Raw genomic sequence first — 19,130 nt, forward strand, 5'->3', positions numbered from 1 at the left:
GGTCGCTACCTCCTCCTCTCCCGCCTCGCCCGGTATGGATCTGCCCGTGGGCCCGGGCGCGGCGGGGCCCAGCAACGTCCCGGCCTTCCTGACCAAGCTGTGGACCCTCGTGAGTGACCCGGACACGGACGCGCTCATCTGCTGGAGCCCGGTGAGGGGCTGGGCGCGCCGGCCCGGGGCGTGTGGGGGCGGGCAGCAGGGGGTTCGGGAAAGAGCGTCCGAGGCTTCCCCTCGGTGCGCGCTGCCCGGGTCTGGGCAGGAAGGGCCTCTCCTCTTCGGTCTCTCGCCGAGTAACTGTGAGACGACGGCGGAAGCGCGCCTGGCTTGAGGGCAGCGCCCAGTTTCGTAGCGAGCGTGGTGCCCAGGTAACCCCACAGCTTCTCAGATGAGTTACCAGGGTAGTGGGGTCGGCAGCTGTTGCGAGGAAATGAGGATTTGGCGCGGGTACTGGAGGGTGTTGCTCTACTGGAAAAGGAAAGGGACCGAGAAACAAAGCAAAACGTCATAAAGTTGTGGTGGGTCTCGAACTCATGTCCTGATACCACAGCTGGGTTTCCCCAGAGTCACTTTGTTTTTCGCTCCTTTCGGGGCCTCTTTATTCACGCCCCTGCTTCCAGTTGCCTGGCAGCAGGCTCGTCTCCATAGTCTGACCCTGCAGGCCGGACAGCTCCCCCGCTTGCAGAGGTAAAGCAGAGACTTATCTGGAGTTGCGGCTGAGAATCTGCGTCCGGGCTGTGACGTCGCGTCCGGGGAAGGCCGGAGCTACAGCTCCGTCCGGGCCGCAGATGGGCGGCCTGGGCCGCCCTGGTTTGCGGAATCTCTGGGTGCCTCCGGACACACTTGCTCTCCTGAGGGCCCGGACGCTGGCTCTCCCAGACTCTCCTAAGTACTCCTCTTTCAAACTGTTAAGCCCTTAGAAAGGAGGAGCAGTCTGAGCTGAGGCGAGCCCAGAGCGGGAGGCCGGGTCCTCTGGTTCCTGGGCTGTTTGCTGAAGCTCTGCCTCAAAGCGGGTGGAGAGTCAGGATCATACAGCGTCCTTGTAGGGGACACTTCGTATTGGTCCCAGTGACACACCTGTGTGCCACGCTCCATCCCTATTGCCTGCTTCTGTAGTTGTGCACAGCGTTCCCCAAGAGGAGGCTGTGCTTCCTTCCCCACAGCTTGTCCTGTTACCACCATCCCCTTGTTCAAGGCCCTAAGCTTTGCTGACCCAAGGAAGTGACCCCAGGTTTCTGTCTTTATTCTTCCTTTCTCTTCTTTTCCCTTCCTCTAAACTCCCAGGAAATACTCTTACCCAGGTTGGGGAGGGCCATCGGAGATCCTTTGGGATACTCTGAGCTTAATCTACTGGGATAATCGCCTCACCTCTTGATCTGCTCAATGTTTCTGCTTAAAGATTGTGTGGCAGCAGGCAAAGCCCTGCCAGCTAGCTCTCTAGGTCCCACTTCCTGTGTTCCGAGCAAGGCCTTAGAGCTGGAAAGCAGGACGGGTCAAGCCTGCCACAGCCTCGCACACAGTGGTTGCACCACCCACCAGCCCTGCTGGAACTTAAACTGGAGGGGGTGGGAGCAGCCGGCTGGATCCCGTGCATTTGACCCCCCTCCCTTCTGTCCTTAGGCCAGCCAGGATGCGTGGGGCAGGACACAGAGGGCAGGGGGCTGGTGCTGCCAGGCGGGACAGGAACTGAGCACTGGTTCAGCTGTGGAAGGAAGCCCTTTTCCAGACTGGGCAGGGGCTGTGAAGCTGCCTGGCCCTGAAATGAGATCGCCCTCTGCCTGAGGCCTCCGCGATGCCCACACAAGCCCTAGGCCTCTGTCAGAAAGTCTGCTGGGGGAGACTTCTGCGGTCTTGAAGCCCAGAGTTGGCTTCCAGAGGCCTTGGAATGTTCTGGTGTCTGTTCTCTTGGTGCCTCCCCTCCGGCTGGAACTCGTTTATCTCCCCATTCTGCCCCGAGGACCCTGTGTTTGGCCCCAGAGACATGGGAAAGGGGGTGGAGTGGGGGGCTTTCCAGCCCCAGCAGCGCTGTGCATCCTCTGCACAGTCTGAGGCCCTGCCTGGAGAGTCGTGTTGGTTTCCCCTTCCCTCCCAGACCCCCGGTCAGTTACCATGCTCAATGTGGAGCCACCACAGAATATAGGCCAGGGCTGCCCTTCAGACAGCCCTGCGGGACCAAAGGCCCCACAACCTTGGTAAGGAACCTAGTGAGTGTGGCAGCTGCATCCATGGGATGCTCCGTGAATCAGGCCTGTCTGGCCTCAAGACAGGGTTAAGAGTGGTAGGAGGGTGGGTGCATTGCTGAAGGAGGCTCTTCTTGTTAGGCTGTGGGCACCATGAGGCCCTAAGTGCAAGGCCCTCCTTCGCCTGGGAGCTGGGTGTCACCAAACCAAGCGGCATCCCAGGTGGCCAGTGTGAGCGCCTCAGTCAGAGGGTCACTGTGGAGGCCCTGGCTGGCGAGCAGCCTGCAGTCAGGTTGCCAGCTCTCTGCGGGACTCCTCAAGGAGGGCCCCAGTCGCACCTGGCCACTCCGAGGTGGCTGAGGATCGTTCCTGGAACTCCCACAACAGGCGGTCGCTCCTCCCCTCAGCTGGGAGCCAGGCGGGCCCCAGCAGGCCCTCTGCCCTGCCCTTGGGGGTTGGCAGTGGCTGAGAAAGGCTGGAGGAGTGCCCAGCATGCAGCACAGGCTACAAGGGGCTCTGGGGCCTTGGAGGCTCCTGCTGCCCCCTGAACTTGCCACCCAGGACCCGGCCAGCCCTGTCCAGCACTCCACATAGCAGGAGGCCCAGCCCCGGGGCATCAGTCCACCTCCTCCCACAGCACCACGCAGAGGTGACAGCTGGCCTTTTACAGACACGGGAACTAAGTCACAGAGACACTAGGAAACACAGATGAAAAGCAGGAGGACAGCTGGGTTGGACCTGGAGTCCACGGTCTCGCTGGTGTACAGCTGTGGCTCGCGCCTGCCCTCGCTGCGTGCCGTGTCTCCTGGGTGGAGGGCAGCACGAGGCCCATGCCGTGGGGTCCCGGCTCTGGTCCCACCCCACCTGCTTTCTTAGCTGGACCCCTGCCATACTTGGAGCGATCAGCACTCAGGTCTTCATAGAATTGTATTGAGTTTTCACATGAGAGTCTCCGTTTCCCCTTCCGTAGAGGTACACACATGGACAGACAGAAGCAGACGAGCCAGGCAGAGATCTATACAGGATGGGCTCCCTGTCTGTCCGTCCTGCCGAGGTGGGCGGGGGGTGAGGAGGGGCACAGAATCTCCGAAGGGGCTGGAGGGAGGTAGGTGGACACAGCAGACAAGAGCCCACCTGGCTCCACAGGCCGTGTGTGCTCAGAGTTCTTTGTTAAAGAAGAAGGAGGGATCGGGGGGCCCACAGGATCCACCCTGGGAGGAGCAGTCAGCCCCACAGGGCATCACAGGCTAGGGACCTGCTTCTGCACCTCTGGCTGCAGGGTTTCCTGACCCGGGAGCGCTGGCAGCTGCCCCAGGGCCCCTGCCCCTGGGCCCGGCGGTGACTGAGTCAGCAGAGACCCCTGCGTTCAGCTGGGCCTGGAGACCTGAGTGTGGTGCGGCAGCTGGAGAGCTTGAGCCTGAGCACAAGTAGGACAGGGACGTGAGGGTGTGCGAGCAGGCGCCTGCTTGGCTGAGGAGAGGACGGGCCGGGCCGGGCACCAAGAGCTGCTCTGAGCTGCGTCCACACAGTGCTGGTGTTCTCACCGCACGTGGGTGCCCGCCACATGCCCGCTACTCCCAGAACACGTCACGCAGACCCTTCCCTTTGGCTGGAGGACTAAGACGGGCCTTCTGTTCTGGAGAGACTCTTAAAAAGTGCAGGTGGACCACTGTGGAGTCACTGTGGTGGTGAATCCTGTTGCTGTGGAGCCCTTGGAGATCCTGCTCACAGACAGAGACCCTCCCTTTATAAAGATCTGCACGTGTGCAGAACTTTGTATATGTTTCAGGGTGTTCACAGTTCTGTAGGAAACAGGGCCACAGGCTCCAAATGTATAGCAAGACTGGATATTCTCTAAGCCCTGCATTTCAGGGGCAAGGGTGTTGCTCACCAGCTAGCAACTGGGCATCGGCTTCTCCCTTCCCTTGCCGTATGTCCCATCACTAGTCCCTCTTGTGTCCAAGGGTAAGGCAAGACCTTCTGCAGGATTGAAATGGGGTCAGCAGAGAAGGAGGGGCCTTGAACTCCTGAGGCAAGAGGGAAGAGGCTTTGAGTACTGTGAGAGACTCACCAGCAGGCCTTCCAGGCTTCTAATAGCCCTTAAAGTTGGGTTGGCAGGACACACCCAATATGGACTCGTCCTCCAACAGTGCTCAGGTCTGTTACACAAAAGGATGAGTGAGCCCTTGCTCCAGGTGCCCAGGCTTTCTGTCGAGGCAGTGTTCAAACCCTGAGAGCCTGGCCTTTGGTGAAGCTGAGGCAGCCAGAATGGGCAGAACCTGGTACGATCGAGGAGGAGCTCTGCGAGAGGCCCTGCGGGTCTCAGCTGAATGCTGCTTCACCTGCCGGTGGCATGAGACCTGGACAACTGCCCGAGAACCTTCCAGGAAAAGAACAGCTACTGGGAGCTGTGCTCTGGGCACCCCTGGCCCACCAGGGACCAGCTGAGCCATTCCAGTCCTCGCAGCTGGGGCAGAGAGTCTGCTCTGAGCGTAGAGCCTGCCCAGTGCCTCAGAACAGCCGAGGCTTGAGGGTGCAGCTGGAGTTGCCCTGACACGATGTGAACGAACTTAAAGACAAGCCTGAAAGGATCAGGCTGATCCCTTCCTTCAGAACTGAGGGCATCCTTGAAAGGAGGACAACTGAACTCAGACACAGTGTAGTAACATTCCTCTTGTCTGGGATCCAGTTGAAACTAATAGATGGGCCACTTGGCAGGAGAATGTCACTCCTAACAAAGAAGTTACAGTAACAGACCCAGGTGTGGTGGAACTGACTAGCAGGAAAGTTAAAACAGTTATTAAAATGCTCTGTGTCCTCAAGAATGTAGAGTGAAAACCTTAAGACCAAGAAGTAGAAGATACAAGAAGGAAGGCGGATGAGCAGAATGTCTCTGGAACAAGTGTCTGCTGCAGAAGAATTGCCACAGGTTACCTCTGTGTTCACTCCCCCTTCAAAGAGGTGACCCGTAACCCCAGCCTTTGCCGGGGGCTGCCTTCCTGCTGAGAAGTCCTGTGGGGTGGGGGGCTGCACAGTGAAGGCACGGGACAGGTAGGCCTCCGCCAGCAGTGATGAGTCACGTTGACGGGTGTGCCCTGACGTGTCGTGATGGGCCGGGCACACCACCTCTGTGGTCTTCCTCTCCAGAAACTTACGTAACCTTAACTCATCATGAGAGAAAAACATCAGACAGATCCAAATTGAGCAACATTCTACACAGTACCAGCCCAGTCCTCAAAACCATCAAGGTCATCAGAAACCAGGAAAGTCTTGAGAGATGTAAGTCAAGCATGATGTAAGCAGACATGAATGTAATGTACTGTCTTGGATGATGTCCTGGAACAGTTCAGTAAAAAGTAAGGAAATCTGAGAAAAATGAGGGCCGTGGTTAAGGATAAAGCATATCGCTATGACGTTTGGGGCAAATGCACTAGTGTAGGCTGTTAATAACAGGGAGAGCGGGTGTGGGACATATAGGAACTCTACTGTCTTAGCTTTTCAGTAAATCTAACATTCTAACATAAAAAGCTTGTTTTTATTAAGTCATTGAAGAGGATTAAACACCAGATTAGAAACTACAGAAGAAAAGATCACTGAACACTACGCTAGCAAACTATCCACAGTGATCGCAGAGAGGAAGAAAGACTGAGAAAAAAGTGAGCAGAGCCTTACAGGGTTAACACCACATGGGCTGACACACAGTTTAAGTTCCAGAGTAAAGGATGGAGGAAGATTTTGGAAATAACTGGCTTATTTCTTTCTTTATTTTTAGAAAAAGCTAGACTTTTTCCCGAATTTTTTTTTTTTTTTGAAAACTGTAAACCTACAGATCCAAGAACTGCATTGACTCCCAAAGAAGATAAAAACAAAATATACCAATGCATGTCACTATCAAAGTGTTGAAAACCAGTGTTAGAGAGAAAATCTTAAAAGCAGCATAGAAAAGAAAGGAAATTGCATGTGAAAGAACAGGACAAGAATGAGACTGACTTCCTGGCAGAGCAGCCGTGAGGCCTGGGCTGGAAGGGACCTTGTAAGCGGAAGTCTGGTCAACACTCAAAACCTGGTGTAACTCACCACATTGACAGTTTTCTCAGTGGAGGCAGAAGAAGCATAATGGTGTATTGGGTGCCCTGGTCAGGCAATATGGCAAATACATAAAAGACATCAAGATTGGAAAGTAAGAATTAAAACTATATTCATAGAAAGCATTATTATTTACTTAGAAAATACCAAAAAATCTACAAAAACGTTATTAAAACTAATGAGTGAATTTAGTGAGGTCACAGGATTCAACGCCGGTATACAGAAATTAATTCTGATTCCACATACTAGTAACGAGCTGTTGACAATGGAAATACAGTGCTCTAAACACTACAGAATATGTACTGGTTATATTATCTATAGCTGTGTAACCAGGCACCTCCAAACTAACTAACTGCCTAAAACAGCTGAGGCTCAGTGGCACCTGCCCACACCATCATGACTCGTGAGAGGGCAGCCTCCATAGGATCCTTGCTTGCTTCCTCATCTTCCATCTGAGGATCTCCATCTGCTGTGCCAACATTCCCCATCCGTCCACCAAACACTTCTTGTCTGAAAGATCCACCTAAAGTTATGCCAAAAGGGAAATAAGAACTGCTTCTAAGCTTCCACATGAAAGTTAAAAGAGCAGAGTAAAACCAAAGCAGGCAGAAGGAAGAGAAAAACCAATGAAACTGAAAAGAATAAAACATGATAAATGAATTCAATAGCTGAATCTTTGAAAAGGTTGGCATGACAGAGAAGAAAAGAGGTAAATTCCTAATATGATGACCATCAGAGGGTATGTCACAACAGACACCACAGGCAGTAAGAGGGTAATAAGGAAGTGCAACAGACAACTCTGTGCATGTAAATTTAATAAAATGAACCAATTCTTTGAAAAGCACAAACTGTCCAAACTCACCCAGAGTGAGTCAGATAACTATTAGTAATCTTGAGTCTATTAAAGAAATAGAATTCCTAGAATTATGAACCTTTCTAAAAAATCTTCAGATCAAAATTGACTAGAACAAAACTGTCCCAAGAAAATTACAGACCAATATCCTTCATAATGTTTATAAAAATTTCAGTTCAGTCACTCAGCTCAGTTCATGTCAGTCCCTCAGTCGTGTCTGACTCTGTGATCCCATGAACTGCAGCATGCCAGGCTTCCCTGTCCATGCTCGGAGCTTGCTCAGACTCCTGTCCATCAAGTCGGTGATGCCATCCCATTATCTCATCCTCTGTTGTCCCCTTCTCCTCCTGCCTTCAATCTTTTCTGGAATCAGGGTCTTTTCCAATGAGTCAGTTCCTCGCATCAGGTGGCCAAAGTATTGGAGTTTCAGCTTCAGCATCAGTCCTTTCAATGAATATTCAGGACTGATTTCCTTTAGGATTGGCTGGTTGGATCTTGCAGTCCAAGGGACTCTCAAGAGTCTTCTCCAATACCACAGTTCAAAAGCATCAATTCTTCCACACTCAGCTTTCTTTATGGTCCAACTCACATCGATAAGTGAACGTGACTACTAAAGAAACCATAGCTTTGACTAGACGGACCTTTGATGGCAAAGTTATGTCTCTGCTTTTTAATATGCTGTCTCGGTTGGTCGTAACTTTTCTTCCAAGGAGCAAGCGTCTTTTAATTTCATGGCTGCAGTCACCATCTGCAGTGATTTTGGAACCCAAGAAAATAAAGTCTGTCACTGTTAACATTGTTTCCCCATCTATTTGCTGTGAACTGATGGGACCGGATGCCATGATCTTAGTTTTTTGAATGTTGAATTTTAAGCCAGCTTTTTCACTCTCCTCTTTCACTTTCATCAAGAGGCTCTTTAGTTCCTCTTCGCTTTCTGCCATAAGGGTAGTGTCATCTGCCTATCTGAGGTTATTGATATTTCTCCCAGCAATCTTGATTCCAGCTTGTGCTTCATCTAGCCTGGCATTTTGCATGATGTACTCTGCATAGAAGTTAAATAATCTGAGTGACAGTATAGTCTTAACATACTTCTTTCCCAATTTGGAACCAGTCTGTTGTTCCATGTCTGGTTCCTGCTGTTGCTTCTTGACCTGCATACAGATTTCTCAGGAGGCAGGTCAGGTGGTCTGGTATTCCCATCTCTTTAAGAATTTTCCAGTTTGTTTGGATCCACACAGTCAAAGGCTTAGCCTAGTCAGTGAAGCAGAAGTAGATGTTTTTCTGGAATTCTCTTGCTTTTTCTGTGATCCAACAGATGTTGACAATTTGATCTCTGGATCCCCTGCCTTTTCTAAATGCAGCTTGAACATCTGGAAGTGCTTGGTTCACGTATTATTGAACTTAGCTTGAAGAATTTTGAGCATTCCTTTGCTAGCATGCGAGATGAGTGCAATTGTGTGGTAGTTTAAACAAAATTCTTTGGCATTGCCTTTCTTTGGGATTGGGATGAAAGGCAGGACTTTTCCAGTCCTGTGGCCACTACCAAGTTTTCCAAATTTGCTGGCATATTGAGTGCAGCACTTTCACAGCATCATCTTTTAGGATTTGAAATAACTCAACTGGCTTTGTTTGAAATAACCCCCACTGGCTTTGTTCATAATGATGCTTCCTAATGCCCACTTGACTTCACATTCCAGGATGTCTGGCTCTAGGTGAGTGATCACACCATCGTGATTATCCTTTTTGTATAGTTCTTCTGTGAATTCTTGCCACCTCTTCTTAATATCTTCTGTTTCTGTTAGGTCCATACCATTTCTGTTCTTTATTGTTCCCATCTTTGCATGAAATGTTCCCTTGGTATCTCTTAATTTTCTTGAAGAGATTTCTTAGTCTTTCCCATTCTGTTGTTTTCCTCTATTTCTTTGCATTGATCACTGAGGAAGGGTTTCTCATCTCTCCTTGATATTCTTTGGAACTCTGCATTCAGATGGGTATATCTTTCCTTTTCTCCTTTGCCTTTTACTTTTCTTTTCTCAGCTATTTGTAAGGCCTCCTCAGGCAACCATCTTGCCTTTTTGCATTTCTTTTTCTTGGGGATGGTCTTGATCACTGCCTCTGTACAATATCATGAAACTGTCCACAGTTCCTCAGGCACTCTTGTCTGTCAGATCTGATCTCTTGAAGTTATTTGTCCCTTCCACTGTATAATCTTAAGGGATTTGATTTAAGTCATATCTGAATGGTCTAGTGGTTTTTCCGACTTTCTTCAATTTAAGTCTGAATCTTGCAACAAGCAGTTCATGATCTGAGCCACAGTCAGCTCCCTGTCTTGTTTTTGCTGACTGTATAGAGCCTCTCCATCTTTGGCTGCAAAGAATATAATCAACCTGATTTCGATATTGACCGTCTGGTGATATCCATGTGTAGAGTCATCTCTTGTATTGTTGGGAGAGGGTGTTTGCTATGACCAGTGCGTTCTTTTGGCAAAACTCTGTTAGCCTTTGCCCTGCTTCATTTTGTACTCCAAGGCCAAATTTGCCTGTTACTCCAGGTATCTCTTGACTTCCTACTTTTGCATTCCAATCCCCTGTGATGAAAAGGACGTCTTTTTTTGGTGTTAGTTCTAAAAGGTCTTGTAGGTCATCATAGAACTGTTCAACTTCAGCCTGTTTGGCATTAGTGGCTGGGGCATAGACTTGGATTACTGTTATTGAATGGTTTGCCTTGAAAAGGAACAGACATCATTCTGTCATTTTTGAGATCACACCCAAGTACTGCATTTCAGACTCTTGTTGACTATGAGGGCTGCTCCATTTCTTCTAAGGGATTTCTGCCCACAGTAGTAGATATAATGGTCATCTGAATTAAATTCTCCCATTCCAGTCCATTTTAGTTCACTGATTCCTAAAATGTCAATGTTCACTCTTGCCATCTCCTGTTTGACCACTTACAATTTACCTCGATTCATGGACCTAACATTCCAGGTTTCTATGCAATATTGTTCTTTACAACATCGGACTTTACTTCCATTACCAGTCACGTCCACAGCTGGGCGTTGTTTTCGCTTTGGCTCCATCTCTTCATTCTCTGAAGTTATTTCTCCACTCCTCCAGCAGCATATTGGGCACCTTCCAACATGGCGAGTTCATCTTTCAGTGTCATATCTTTTTGCCTTTTCGTACTGTTCATAGGGTTCTCAAAGCAAGAATAAAACTTTAGCAAATCAAATTTGGCAGTACATAAAAAGACTAATGTCACAACAAACGGGATTTACCTCAGGAATGTATGGATGGTTCAGGATTTTTAAATCAATATAACCCAGCATGTTAACTATCTAAAGAAAAACCACAGAATCATATTATTTGTTTCAGAAAAAGCATTTGACAAAATTTGATGTTTGTGATAGTAAAGAAAAAAAAATCAGGAAACTAAGAATAGCAGGGACCTTCTTCAGCCTAATACAAAAACAAAAACTGTACACCTAACATCATACATATTGGTAAGCTCCTGAATGCTTTCCCCATAAGATCAGAACAAGGTATAAAATCTGTTTTCACCAGTGCTAGCTGATTTTGTACTGGAAGTCCTACCCAGTAGCTTAAGACAAGAAAAAGAAATTAAGGCTAACTGGGGTGAGGGTGATTGAAGCCCCAGTATTCTGAGTCTGCCATGCCTGGGTAGAGACTCCATTCTGTAAGTGGGGGCAGAATGGAGAAGGGGACCCTCAACCCTTGAGTTGGTCAAAATGAGAGATGGTGGTGGCCTGCCCCCTCACCCTCTCAGGAGGATACAGAAAGTGCTGATTGTAAACTGAAGGGTGAGAAATCCCCACCTCTAGGCCAGAGCCCCCCCAGAGTGTGCCATCAATCCAGGGGAACTCTGTGAGGAAGAGGAGGAAGCAGATTGTGGCCAAAAATGCCATAGTTCACTGTTTCTGTTGAGTTTTAGATTTTCTTGAAGAAGTGTTTCTTCATTTGTTAAATGCCTTCAGGACAATCTCCAGAGACTTTAGGTAACCTAAGCTTTGTTTATCCTGAGAGTGGTTCAGAGGATCTCCTTAGCTGCCTTCCCAGGCATCTTCAGAGGATAGTTTTGCTGGATATAGAATTCTTGGCTGAAAGAAAAAGCCTTTTTTCTTTCAGCGCTTTTGGCATGCCATCCCACAGGCTTCTGGCCTGCATGCTTTCTCATGACAAATAAGCTGCTATTCAGTTCAGTTCAGTCGCTCAGTCATGTCTGACTCTTTGTGACTCCATGGAGTGCACACAGCAGGCCTCCCTGTCCATCAGTAACTCCTGGAGCTTGCCTAAACTCATGTCCATCAAGTCGGTGATGCCATCCAACCATCTCATCCTCTGTCATCCCCTTCTCCTCCTATCTTTCCCAGCATCAGGGTCTTTTCTAATGAGTCAGTTCTTTGCATCAGGTGACCACAGTAATGGAACTTCAGCTTCAGTATCAGTCATTCCAGTGAATATTCAGGAGCTGTTATTAGGGATTCCTTATGTGTGATGAGTTGGTTCTAACTGCTCTAAAGAGTTTTCCTTGGTCTTTTGATTATGGATAGCTAGATGTGAATCTCTGTGAGTTCATCCTTCTTGGAATTTGTTTACCTTCTCAGATATTTTTCATCAAATTTGGGGAGTTTGGGGTCATTATTTCTATAGATATTCTTTCTGCCCCTCTCCTTTATGCGTGTGTTGGTCTCTGCTGGTGTCCCGTGTGTCACTCTCTTCATTCATTTCTCTTTCCGTTCCTCAGTCAGGAAATGTCAGTTGACGATACTCCTTCACGTTTGCTGGTTCCACCTTATTCCTGCTCAGATCTGCTGTTGAGCCCCTTAGGGAATTTTAAATCCGATTTGTTACACTTTTCAACTCCAGGACTTTCATATTTGTAACTTCTGTCTTTATTGTTATACTTTCTTCTAAGAGGTATCATTCTTAATGCTTTTTTATTTCTTTAGATGCCATTTTATTTTGTTCTTTGAACATATTTCGAATACTTGAATTTAAAGTCTTCATCTAGTAAGTCCAACCTCTGAGCCTCTTTGGGGACGGTTTCTTTTGGCTGCTCATTTCCCTGTGTGTGGATCATACCTTGTTTCTTTGCGTGTCTCATAATTTTTTTTTGAAAGTTAGGTTTTCCATTAATATAATACGGCATCTGTTAAGCTCAGTATCATATTTTCCCCGCCCACCAGGATTTGTTGCAGTTTCCGTTGTTGCTGTTTGTTTGGTGGCTTTTCTGAATTAATTGTAGGCAGTTTGTGTTCTTTGCTGTGTGTGATCACTGAGGGGTTAGGCAGTGAGGGGAGCAGAAGTGTTCCTTAATGCCTGGAACCAGTAAATCTCCCAGTCTCTGTGGCAAATTCTGTGTGCTGGGTGTGCCTTCAGCTCCCAGCCACGTCGTTGGCATCCTGACTTTCTCCTCAGCTTCCTGCTTACACAGAGCCTTCTTGGACCTCTCCCGGACATGCACACAGCTGTACACGCACGTGTGACTTCTGGATCCCAGGAATATTCTGGAGCTTTTCAAAGCTCTTCTTGATATCTTGTTCCTTAGCTCTTTTACGTTTCCTGGCTGGCCAGTTTTCTCCATTTGTGGTCCACTGTGTTCGGCCTGATGAGTAGGTTTTTTTTTTTTTCGTCATGAGTTTAAAATTGCCTCTTGATGCTTTCAGCAAACATCTCTAGGGAAAAGACTTTTTCTGCTGAGAGCGTCAGCATAAAAGGTCAGATCAAAAACAGCCTTGGAGGTGGAGCCTTCCAGGGAGACACTGTGTGGGCCTTGAATGAGCCCCAGCCCCATGGCTGCCAGAACGTTTGTTCCACCATGATTTGACCTGTTGGCTTTCTCAGGTACAGGAGAAGAGGTAGGGACATGGCAAGTTAGAATGCCACAGTTCTCGGATCTTACTGAGATTCAGCCATTTCTTGAATAAATTCTCCTCATGGGTCATTTTCAGAGTTCTGAAGAAGTTGACTCTTAACAGTTTTTGCTGGTGTTCTCATTGTGTCTGTGGAGGAGAAAAGCTGTGGGAGGTCCCTTTTCCACCCTTCCTCTCAGCTCAACACACTTCCATTGTGTCTTTTTCACATGCGTCCATGTTGACACCACAGGGCCCTTCCTGCTGCCCCCCAGCCCCATCCCGCGCCCCAGCGGGTCCTGGGCCCAGCCTCGGCCCGCCTGGGAGCTTCTGGACCGAGGTCTGGACACGTGGAAGAGCAGCGTAGCAGTTTTTTCATCTTGTTCTCACCTCTGTTCCCAGAAGAAGAACCACAAAGCTTCAGTTCTGAGCACGAGTGTGTTGTCTTCCTCCTGAGGACCTGAAATTAGGTGCCGTCTCCTTGGCTGCCTCCGTTTGGGGTCTTAGACGTTCGTAGGGTAAAACTGCGGATTAGAGCTGACATGGGGCCCTCAGGGAAGGGCCTGCAGTGCTGAGGTGTGACCCGGCAGGCCTCTGGCAGGAATGTGGGGTCCAAGGTGAAAACTCACTCACCCAGCCCAGGGTGGGGGTGCAGCCCCTGCATGGAGAGGCTGTGGTGACCCCCACGTCTCCTGGCAGAGCGGGAACAGCTTCCACGTGCTGGACCAGGGCCAGTTTGCCAAGGAGGTGCTGCCCAAGTACTTCAAGCACAGCAACATGGCTAGCTTCGTGCGGCAGCTCAACATGTGTGAGTGTACTGCCTTGGCCCTGCATACAGCCCCGCGCGGCCCGGAGCCCACGCAGCTGAAGGGGAAGGGGTGTCTCAGAGAGTCTCCCTGAGATTAAGACCACCCAGCCACTGCAGGCAGGGCTTCTGGGAGGGCAGTGCTGGGCATTCCCTGAGCCAGGCCCCACCCGCCAGGGCCTCCCTCCGTCCTCCCCGGGGCAGGGGCCTTCCTGGAGAGAGGGGTAAGACCCCAGCCCTGAGGCAGCGCTACTCCGACCCCGTTGTACACAGATGGCTTCCGGAAGGTGGTCCACATTGAGCAGGGTGGACTGGTCAAGCCGGAGAGGGACGACACCGAGTTCCAGCACCCGTGCTTCCTGCGAGGCCAGGAGCAGCTCCTTGAGAACATCAAGAGGAAAGTGACCAGCGTGAGTAGCCGTTCTCCCCCACGGTCTCGGCTCTCCGCCCAGGCCACCGGCAAGAGTAGCGTCCACTCGCTGGCCTGGCTTGGCCTGGCTGTGCCAAGCCTGCTTCCTGCCAGCCGCACATCCCCCATCGGCCACCCCAGCGAAGGCCCCTCCATCCCAGCAGCCCCTCGGCCCTTTCTGCTGTATCCCGCCCTGCCCCCAGGCCATCTCAGTGACTGCTCCCCCGGGGACGCAGGTGTCCACCCTGCGGAGCGAGGACATAAAGATTCGCCAGGACAGCGTCACCAAGCTGCTGACGGATGTGCAGCTGATGAAGGGGAAGCAGGAGAGCATGGACTCCAAGCTGCTGGCCATGAAGCAGTAGGTTCTGGGACGCCATGAGAGCAGGATGCGACTCCTCTGGGATGGTGGGGTTACCGTGGTGGGTCCGGCCTGGGGGCAGCCTAAAGCTGGTTCTGTCATGACCAGACCTGCCCCAGGGAAAGGTTTCCAGAAAGAACTTTGCAGAGCGATGGTGGGGGAGGTGGGAGTGTGAGAGGCCCTCCTGTGCAGTGACATGGGGGACGCGGTGCTGGCGAGGCCGCTCCCCAGCCCTGGTCCCGCGGGCTCCGGCCCTTCCACTCAGGCCAGGGCCACGTCTGGACTTGCATGGCCTCCCGGCCCTTGCCGGGCTGGACTTGCCGGCTGGACCTTGCCTGGGAGGCAGGGTCAGGTGCGGTCCCGTGGCAGCCCACAGAGCTGGGCCCTCGGGCCCCTCACTCTGCCTGCACATGCGCCTGGCACCAATCAGTGTGTCACCTCTCATCAGGCCTGGCGCAGGAGGCACTGCGGGTTCTTTCTGGACCACCCCCCCGGGGGCACATCTGGTCACCACAGAACCGATTTTAGGCACCCCCCCCCCCCACCGCCAGGACCCCCATAGCGGCCAGTTTAGACCCCCTCCTGTGTAACTGGGGCCCTCAAGCACCCCAGCCCAGGGTGGCCTCAAAGCCACTCGGGGCAGGCCGTCACACCCCTAGATCATGGAGGAGGCTCTTAGCCCCTACCTAACTACTCATGTCAGACAGAGCCCAACAGGAGCACTTGGCTGGCTGATATCCAGAGGTGGGATCAGGTGGCCTTGGCTTCCAGGACAGGGACGCCTCTTAGAGTGAGCGTAGGAGGGCCTGCCACCTATCAAGAAGACACACTGGTGCTGAGCAGGGCATGGGCTGTGGTGGTGGCCCTTTGTGCTCTTTAAGGGCCACTTCTGACCCCCTAAAGCACAGGAGAACCCCCACTCACAGTCCTGTGACCTGGGAGCTGCACTGCCTCCATCCCCTGGACCCCCATCCTTGGTCCAGGTAGAGAGCCCAGAGGCTCTGCTACCTTAACCGTGACCGAGAGGGCCGTGGGGTCTCGGCCTGGCCCCTGGCCCGTGCTTGGCAGCGGGCAGGGATGGGCCAGCGGGTGGGCGCGTGGTGGAGCGGGATGTCCCAGGGCTCCCGCCGCCTGCTGACCACGCCCGGTCTGCTGCAGCGAGAACGAGGCGCTGTGGCGAGAGGTGGCCAGCCTGAGGCAGAAGCATGCCCAGCAACAGAAAGTCGTCAACAAGGTGTGTGCCGGGCTGGCGGGGAGGGGGGCCCTGTCCGCACGGGGCTGACCACCTCTCCCCCTGCAGCTCATCCAGTTCCTCATCTCGCTGGTGCAGTCAAACCGGATCCTAGGGGTGAAGAGAAAGATGTGAGGCACGGGGCACGCCCGTCTCCCGTGGGCCGCGACCCGGGGCCGCGAGGCTGGGCTGCCGCTCACCCACCCCTCCCCACAGCCCCCTGATGCTGAACGACGGTGGCCCTGCGCACCCCATGCCCAAGTACGGCCGGCAGTACTCGCTGGAGCACATCCATGGCCCAGGCCCCTACCCGGTGAGCTGCGGGCGCCCAGGGCGGGGGCGGGGGCGCAGCTCCCACCACGCGTGCTCACCTCCCTTTGGTGGCAGGCCCCCTCTCCAGCCTACAGCGGCTCCAGCCTCTACTCGCCAGACGCTGTCGCCAGCTCCGGACCCATCATCTCCGACATCACCGAACTGGCCCCCAGCAGCCCTGTGGCCTCTGCGGGCAGGAGTGTAGACGAGAGGTGCGGCCCAGCGCCTTCCCCGCAGGCAGGAGCGGGTGGGGCCGGCAGAGGCGCTCGCTGACGCCTGTGCCCCATGGGCAGGTCCCTGTCCAGCAGCCCCCTGGTTCGCGTCAAGGAGGAACCCCCAAGCCCGCCACAGAGCCCCCGGGCAGAGGATGCCAGCCCTGGCCGACCGTCCTCCATGGTGGAGACGCCCCTGTCCCCGACCACCCTCATTGACTCCATCCTCCGGGAGAGTGAGCCTACGCCCGCTGTCTCCACCACACCCATCGCGGACACTGGGGGCCACCCCCCCTCGCCCCTGCCCGCCTCGGCCCCCGAGAAGTGCCTCAGCGTTGCCTGCCTGGACAAGTGAGTGCCTTCCACGCGCCCTGCGGTCTCTGGAAGCAGGAGCCTCCGACAAAGACAGTGCAGGGCTGGACACACGTGGCCCTCAGGCATTCAGCACAGGACTTGCCAGGGGGAGCTGGCCGACCCGGCCCAGAACACGGAGCTGGGGAGGGAGACATACCAGTCTTGGGGTCCCGCAGTCCCTGCGCCACGGGAGCCAGGCACGTGGCAGGCACACCTGCCCCCTGAGCCGCCCTCCCCAGGCCGCCTGGTCTGTCTGTCCTACCACCCCAGAGGTGGGCGAGCAGGGTGGGGGCTTGGAGTCCGCCTGGCCCCCACCAGCAGTGGGGGGCTCTTGTCTTTCTATCTTGCAGTTTGGCTCGCACTCCAAAGATGTCTGGGGTCGCCCGCCTCTTCCCCTGCCCCTCCTCCTTTCTGCATGGCCGAGTCCAGCCAGGGTTAGCGCTGTCCCACTGGGGAGGGAGGAGGGCTCCGCCAGAGCTCGGGCCCCTCCCCAGCATCGGAGCAGACCCCCACCTGGCCTGCTGAACAGGCTCCCCCCCAGCTCTGGGGCCCGAGGTAGCACCCGAGTTGCTGACTGGCCTCCTTGCAGGGGCAGGCCCAGTCTCCCTCCTGGAGCATGCCAGGGGAGGCTGTCCCAGCCCGACAGAGCACAGGTCCACCCTCCTGCTGTCCTCCAGTGTGAAGGGCAGGCCTCACTGAACCTGAAAAGCTGGGGCCCCAGCCCTTCTGAGCACTGAACTTCTCAGCCCCCTGCCATCTTGGCCAGCCCAGCCTGACGTGCTGCCAGAGGCCTTACGGGGCTTCGTGGTGATGGGGGAGCCTGACCCACCACCCTGGTGGCCAAGTGTCCCAGCCCCACTGGGCCCAGGGCCCCACCTCAGGGCCTCCCGTGAGCCTGCACAGGGCAGGCTGGCAGCAGGGCACGCGGACTAGCAGGACTGCACCTGGGGGTGACTGGACGCCACGTCACCCGCTCTCCTCCCTCTGGCCAGGACCGAGCTCAGCGACCACCTGGACGCCATGGACTCCAACCTGGACAACCTGCAGACCATGCTGACGAGCCACGGCTTCAGCGTGGACACCAGCACCCTGCTGGACGTGAGTCCCAGCCCTGCCCGCCCTGCGCCCAGCCCACCCCGCTTGCAGGGCAGTCTGACCACCACCCCTTCCCTGCAGCTGTTCAGCCCCTCGGTGACGGTGCCCGACATGAACCTGCCCGACCTGGACAGCAGCCTGGCCAGTGTGCGTAGGCGGGGCGGGTGGGGTGGGCGGGGCAGGGGTGGGGCCTCGGGGGAGCTTTCACCGTGCTCCCTCTTGCTGCCCTGGCAGATCCAGGAGCTCCTGTCTCCCCAGGAGCCTCCCAGACCTCTGGAGGCAGAGAAAAGCAGCCCAGACTCAGGTGAGCTGAGCCCCCCGCCCCCCCCAGCACCCCGGCACCACTGGCACCCTGACCCAGTCCCACCCCTAGGGAAGCAGCTGGTGCACTACACCGCCCAGCCCCTGCTGCTGCTGGACCCGGGCTCCGTGGACGTGGGGAGCAGCGACCTGCCGGTGCTCTTCGAGCTGGGGGAGGGCTCCTACTTCTCCGAGGGAGACGACTACTCAGATGACCCCACCATCTCCCTGCTGACGGGCTCAGAGCCCCCCAAAGCCAAGGACCCCACTGTCTCCTAGAAGCCCCAGGAGGAGAGCCAGCCTTGGGCAGGGCTGCTGTCGGGGAGCCTGGTCCCCTGGCTGGCAGGGGGGTGGGGGCAGGGGGCGGCGCTCAGCCCCCGGCCAGCACTGAGGGCCTAGCCCTGTGAGCTACGGCTCCCCTGGGCTTCATGGCCACACTCAGACTGACCAGGACGCAGGTGTTCATAGAATTGTATTTTGGATTTTTACACGAGAGTCCCCCTTTCCCCTTCCATAGAGATATACAGATATATACGTGGACGGACAGACTGATGAGCCAGGCAGAGATTTATAAACAACGAGCTCTGTGTGTGGTCTCCCTGTCTGTTCCTCCTGCCAGAGTGCGGGCGGGGGTGGGGGTCGGGGCATGATGATGAGGGGCGCAGGGTCTTGGAAGGGGCTGGAGGGAGGCAGATGGACACAGCACGCCAGAGCCTACTGGCTTCCCTGGGCTGCATGTGCTCAAATTTTCTTTATAAAGGGACCAGGGTGGGGTCAGCACAGCCCACAGGAGGCCTGTGGCCAGGTCCGCACTAAAGGACCAGGTGGGTGCATTGGGTCAGCACTGTGGGCCTGGAGTGAAGGAAGCACAGGCCCACCTCCTGAGTCAGGCAGCCGGGGGTGCAGAGGTGCACATAACGTAGGAGGCGGGCCACAGCAGCCCTTGTGGTGCCCTGCACCCCCAGCTCAGCCCTGCTCACCGTCCTTGCTGATGAGTAAGGCTCAGGGTGGTGGCTGCCTAGGAGGCAGGGGTCAGGGAGACGCTGCCTACACCTGCTGGAGACCA

At 54.0% G+C, this 19,130-nt stretch overlaps 1 protein-coding gene across 4 annotated transcripts; it reads left to right on the forward strand.

Moving 5' to 3' along the window:
- The first annotated feature begins 18 nt into the window (after positions 1 to 18).
- HSF1 (heat shock transcription factor 1) lies at positions 19 to 18,653 on the forward strand. 4 transcript variants are annotated; one of them, XM_043484335.1, is made up of 14 exons: positions 19 to 151; positions 13,685 to 13,793; positions 14,064 to 14,200; positions 14,403 to 14,560; positions 15,719 to 15,794; positions 15,861 to 15,922; positions 16,008 to 16,104; positions 16,179 to 16,315; positions 16,397 to 16,666; positions 17,020 to 17,103; positions 17,662 to 17,767; positions 17,846 to 17,911; positions 17,999 to 18,068; positions 18,138 to 18,653. In XM_043484335.1, the coding sequence occupies exons 1-14, from the start codon at positions 35 to 37 to the stop codon at positions 18,341 to 18,343; spliced, it is 1,695 nt and encodes a 564-aa protein (XP_043340270.1). In that variant the 5' UTR covers positions 19 to 34; the 3' UTR covers positions 18,344 to 18,653. The 4 variants fall into 4 exon arrangements, with proteins under 4 accessions (XP_043340270.1, XP_043340272.1, XP_043340273.1 ...); XM_043484337.1 differs by having other exon boundaries at positions 14,436 to 14,560; XM_043484338.1 differs by lacking the exon at positions 17,020 to 17,103.
- The last annotated feature ends 477 nt before the right edge of the window (positions 18,654 to 19,130 follow it).

This window comes from Cervus canadensis, chromosome 12 (genome assembly GCF_019320065.1).
Source record: "Cervus canadensis isolate Bull #8, Minnesota chromosome 12, ASM1932006v1, whole genome shotgun sequence".
Lineage (NCBI taxonomy): Eukaryota > Metazoa > Chordata > Mammalia > Artiodactyla > Cervidae > Cervus > Cervus canadensis.

What these genes read in the sequence shown, in the direction of transcription:
- HSF1 (XM_043484335.1), top strand. Translation starts at nt 35, where the DNA reads ATGGATCTGCCCGTGGGCCCGGGCGCGGCGGGGCCCAGCAACGTCCCG. An exon ending in CGCTCATCTGCTGGAGCCCG is followed by an intron (nt 152 to 13,684) that starts GTGAGGGGCTGG and finishes GTCTCCTGGCAG; the next exon opens with AGCGGGAACAGCTTCCACGT. An exon ending in TCAAGAGGAAAGTGACCAGC is followed by an intron (nt 14,201 to 14,402) that starts GTGAGTAGCCGT and finishes CCCTGCCCCCAG; the next exon opens with GCCATCTCAGTGACTGCTCC.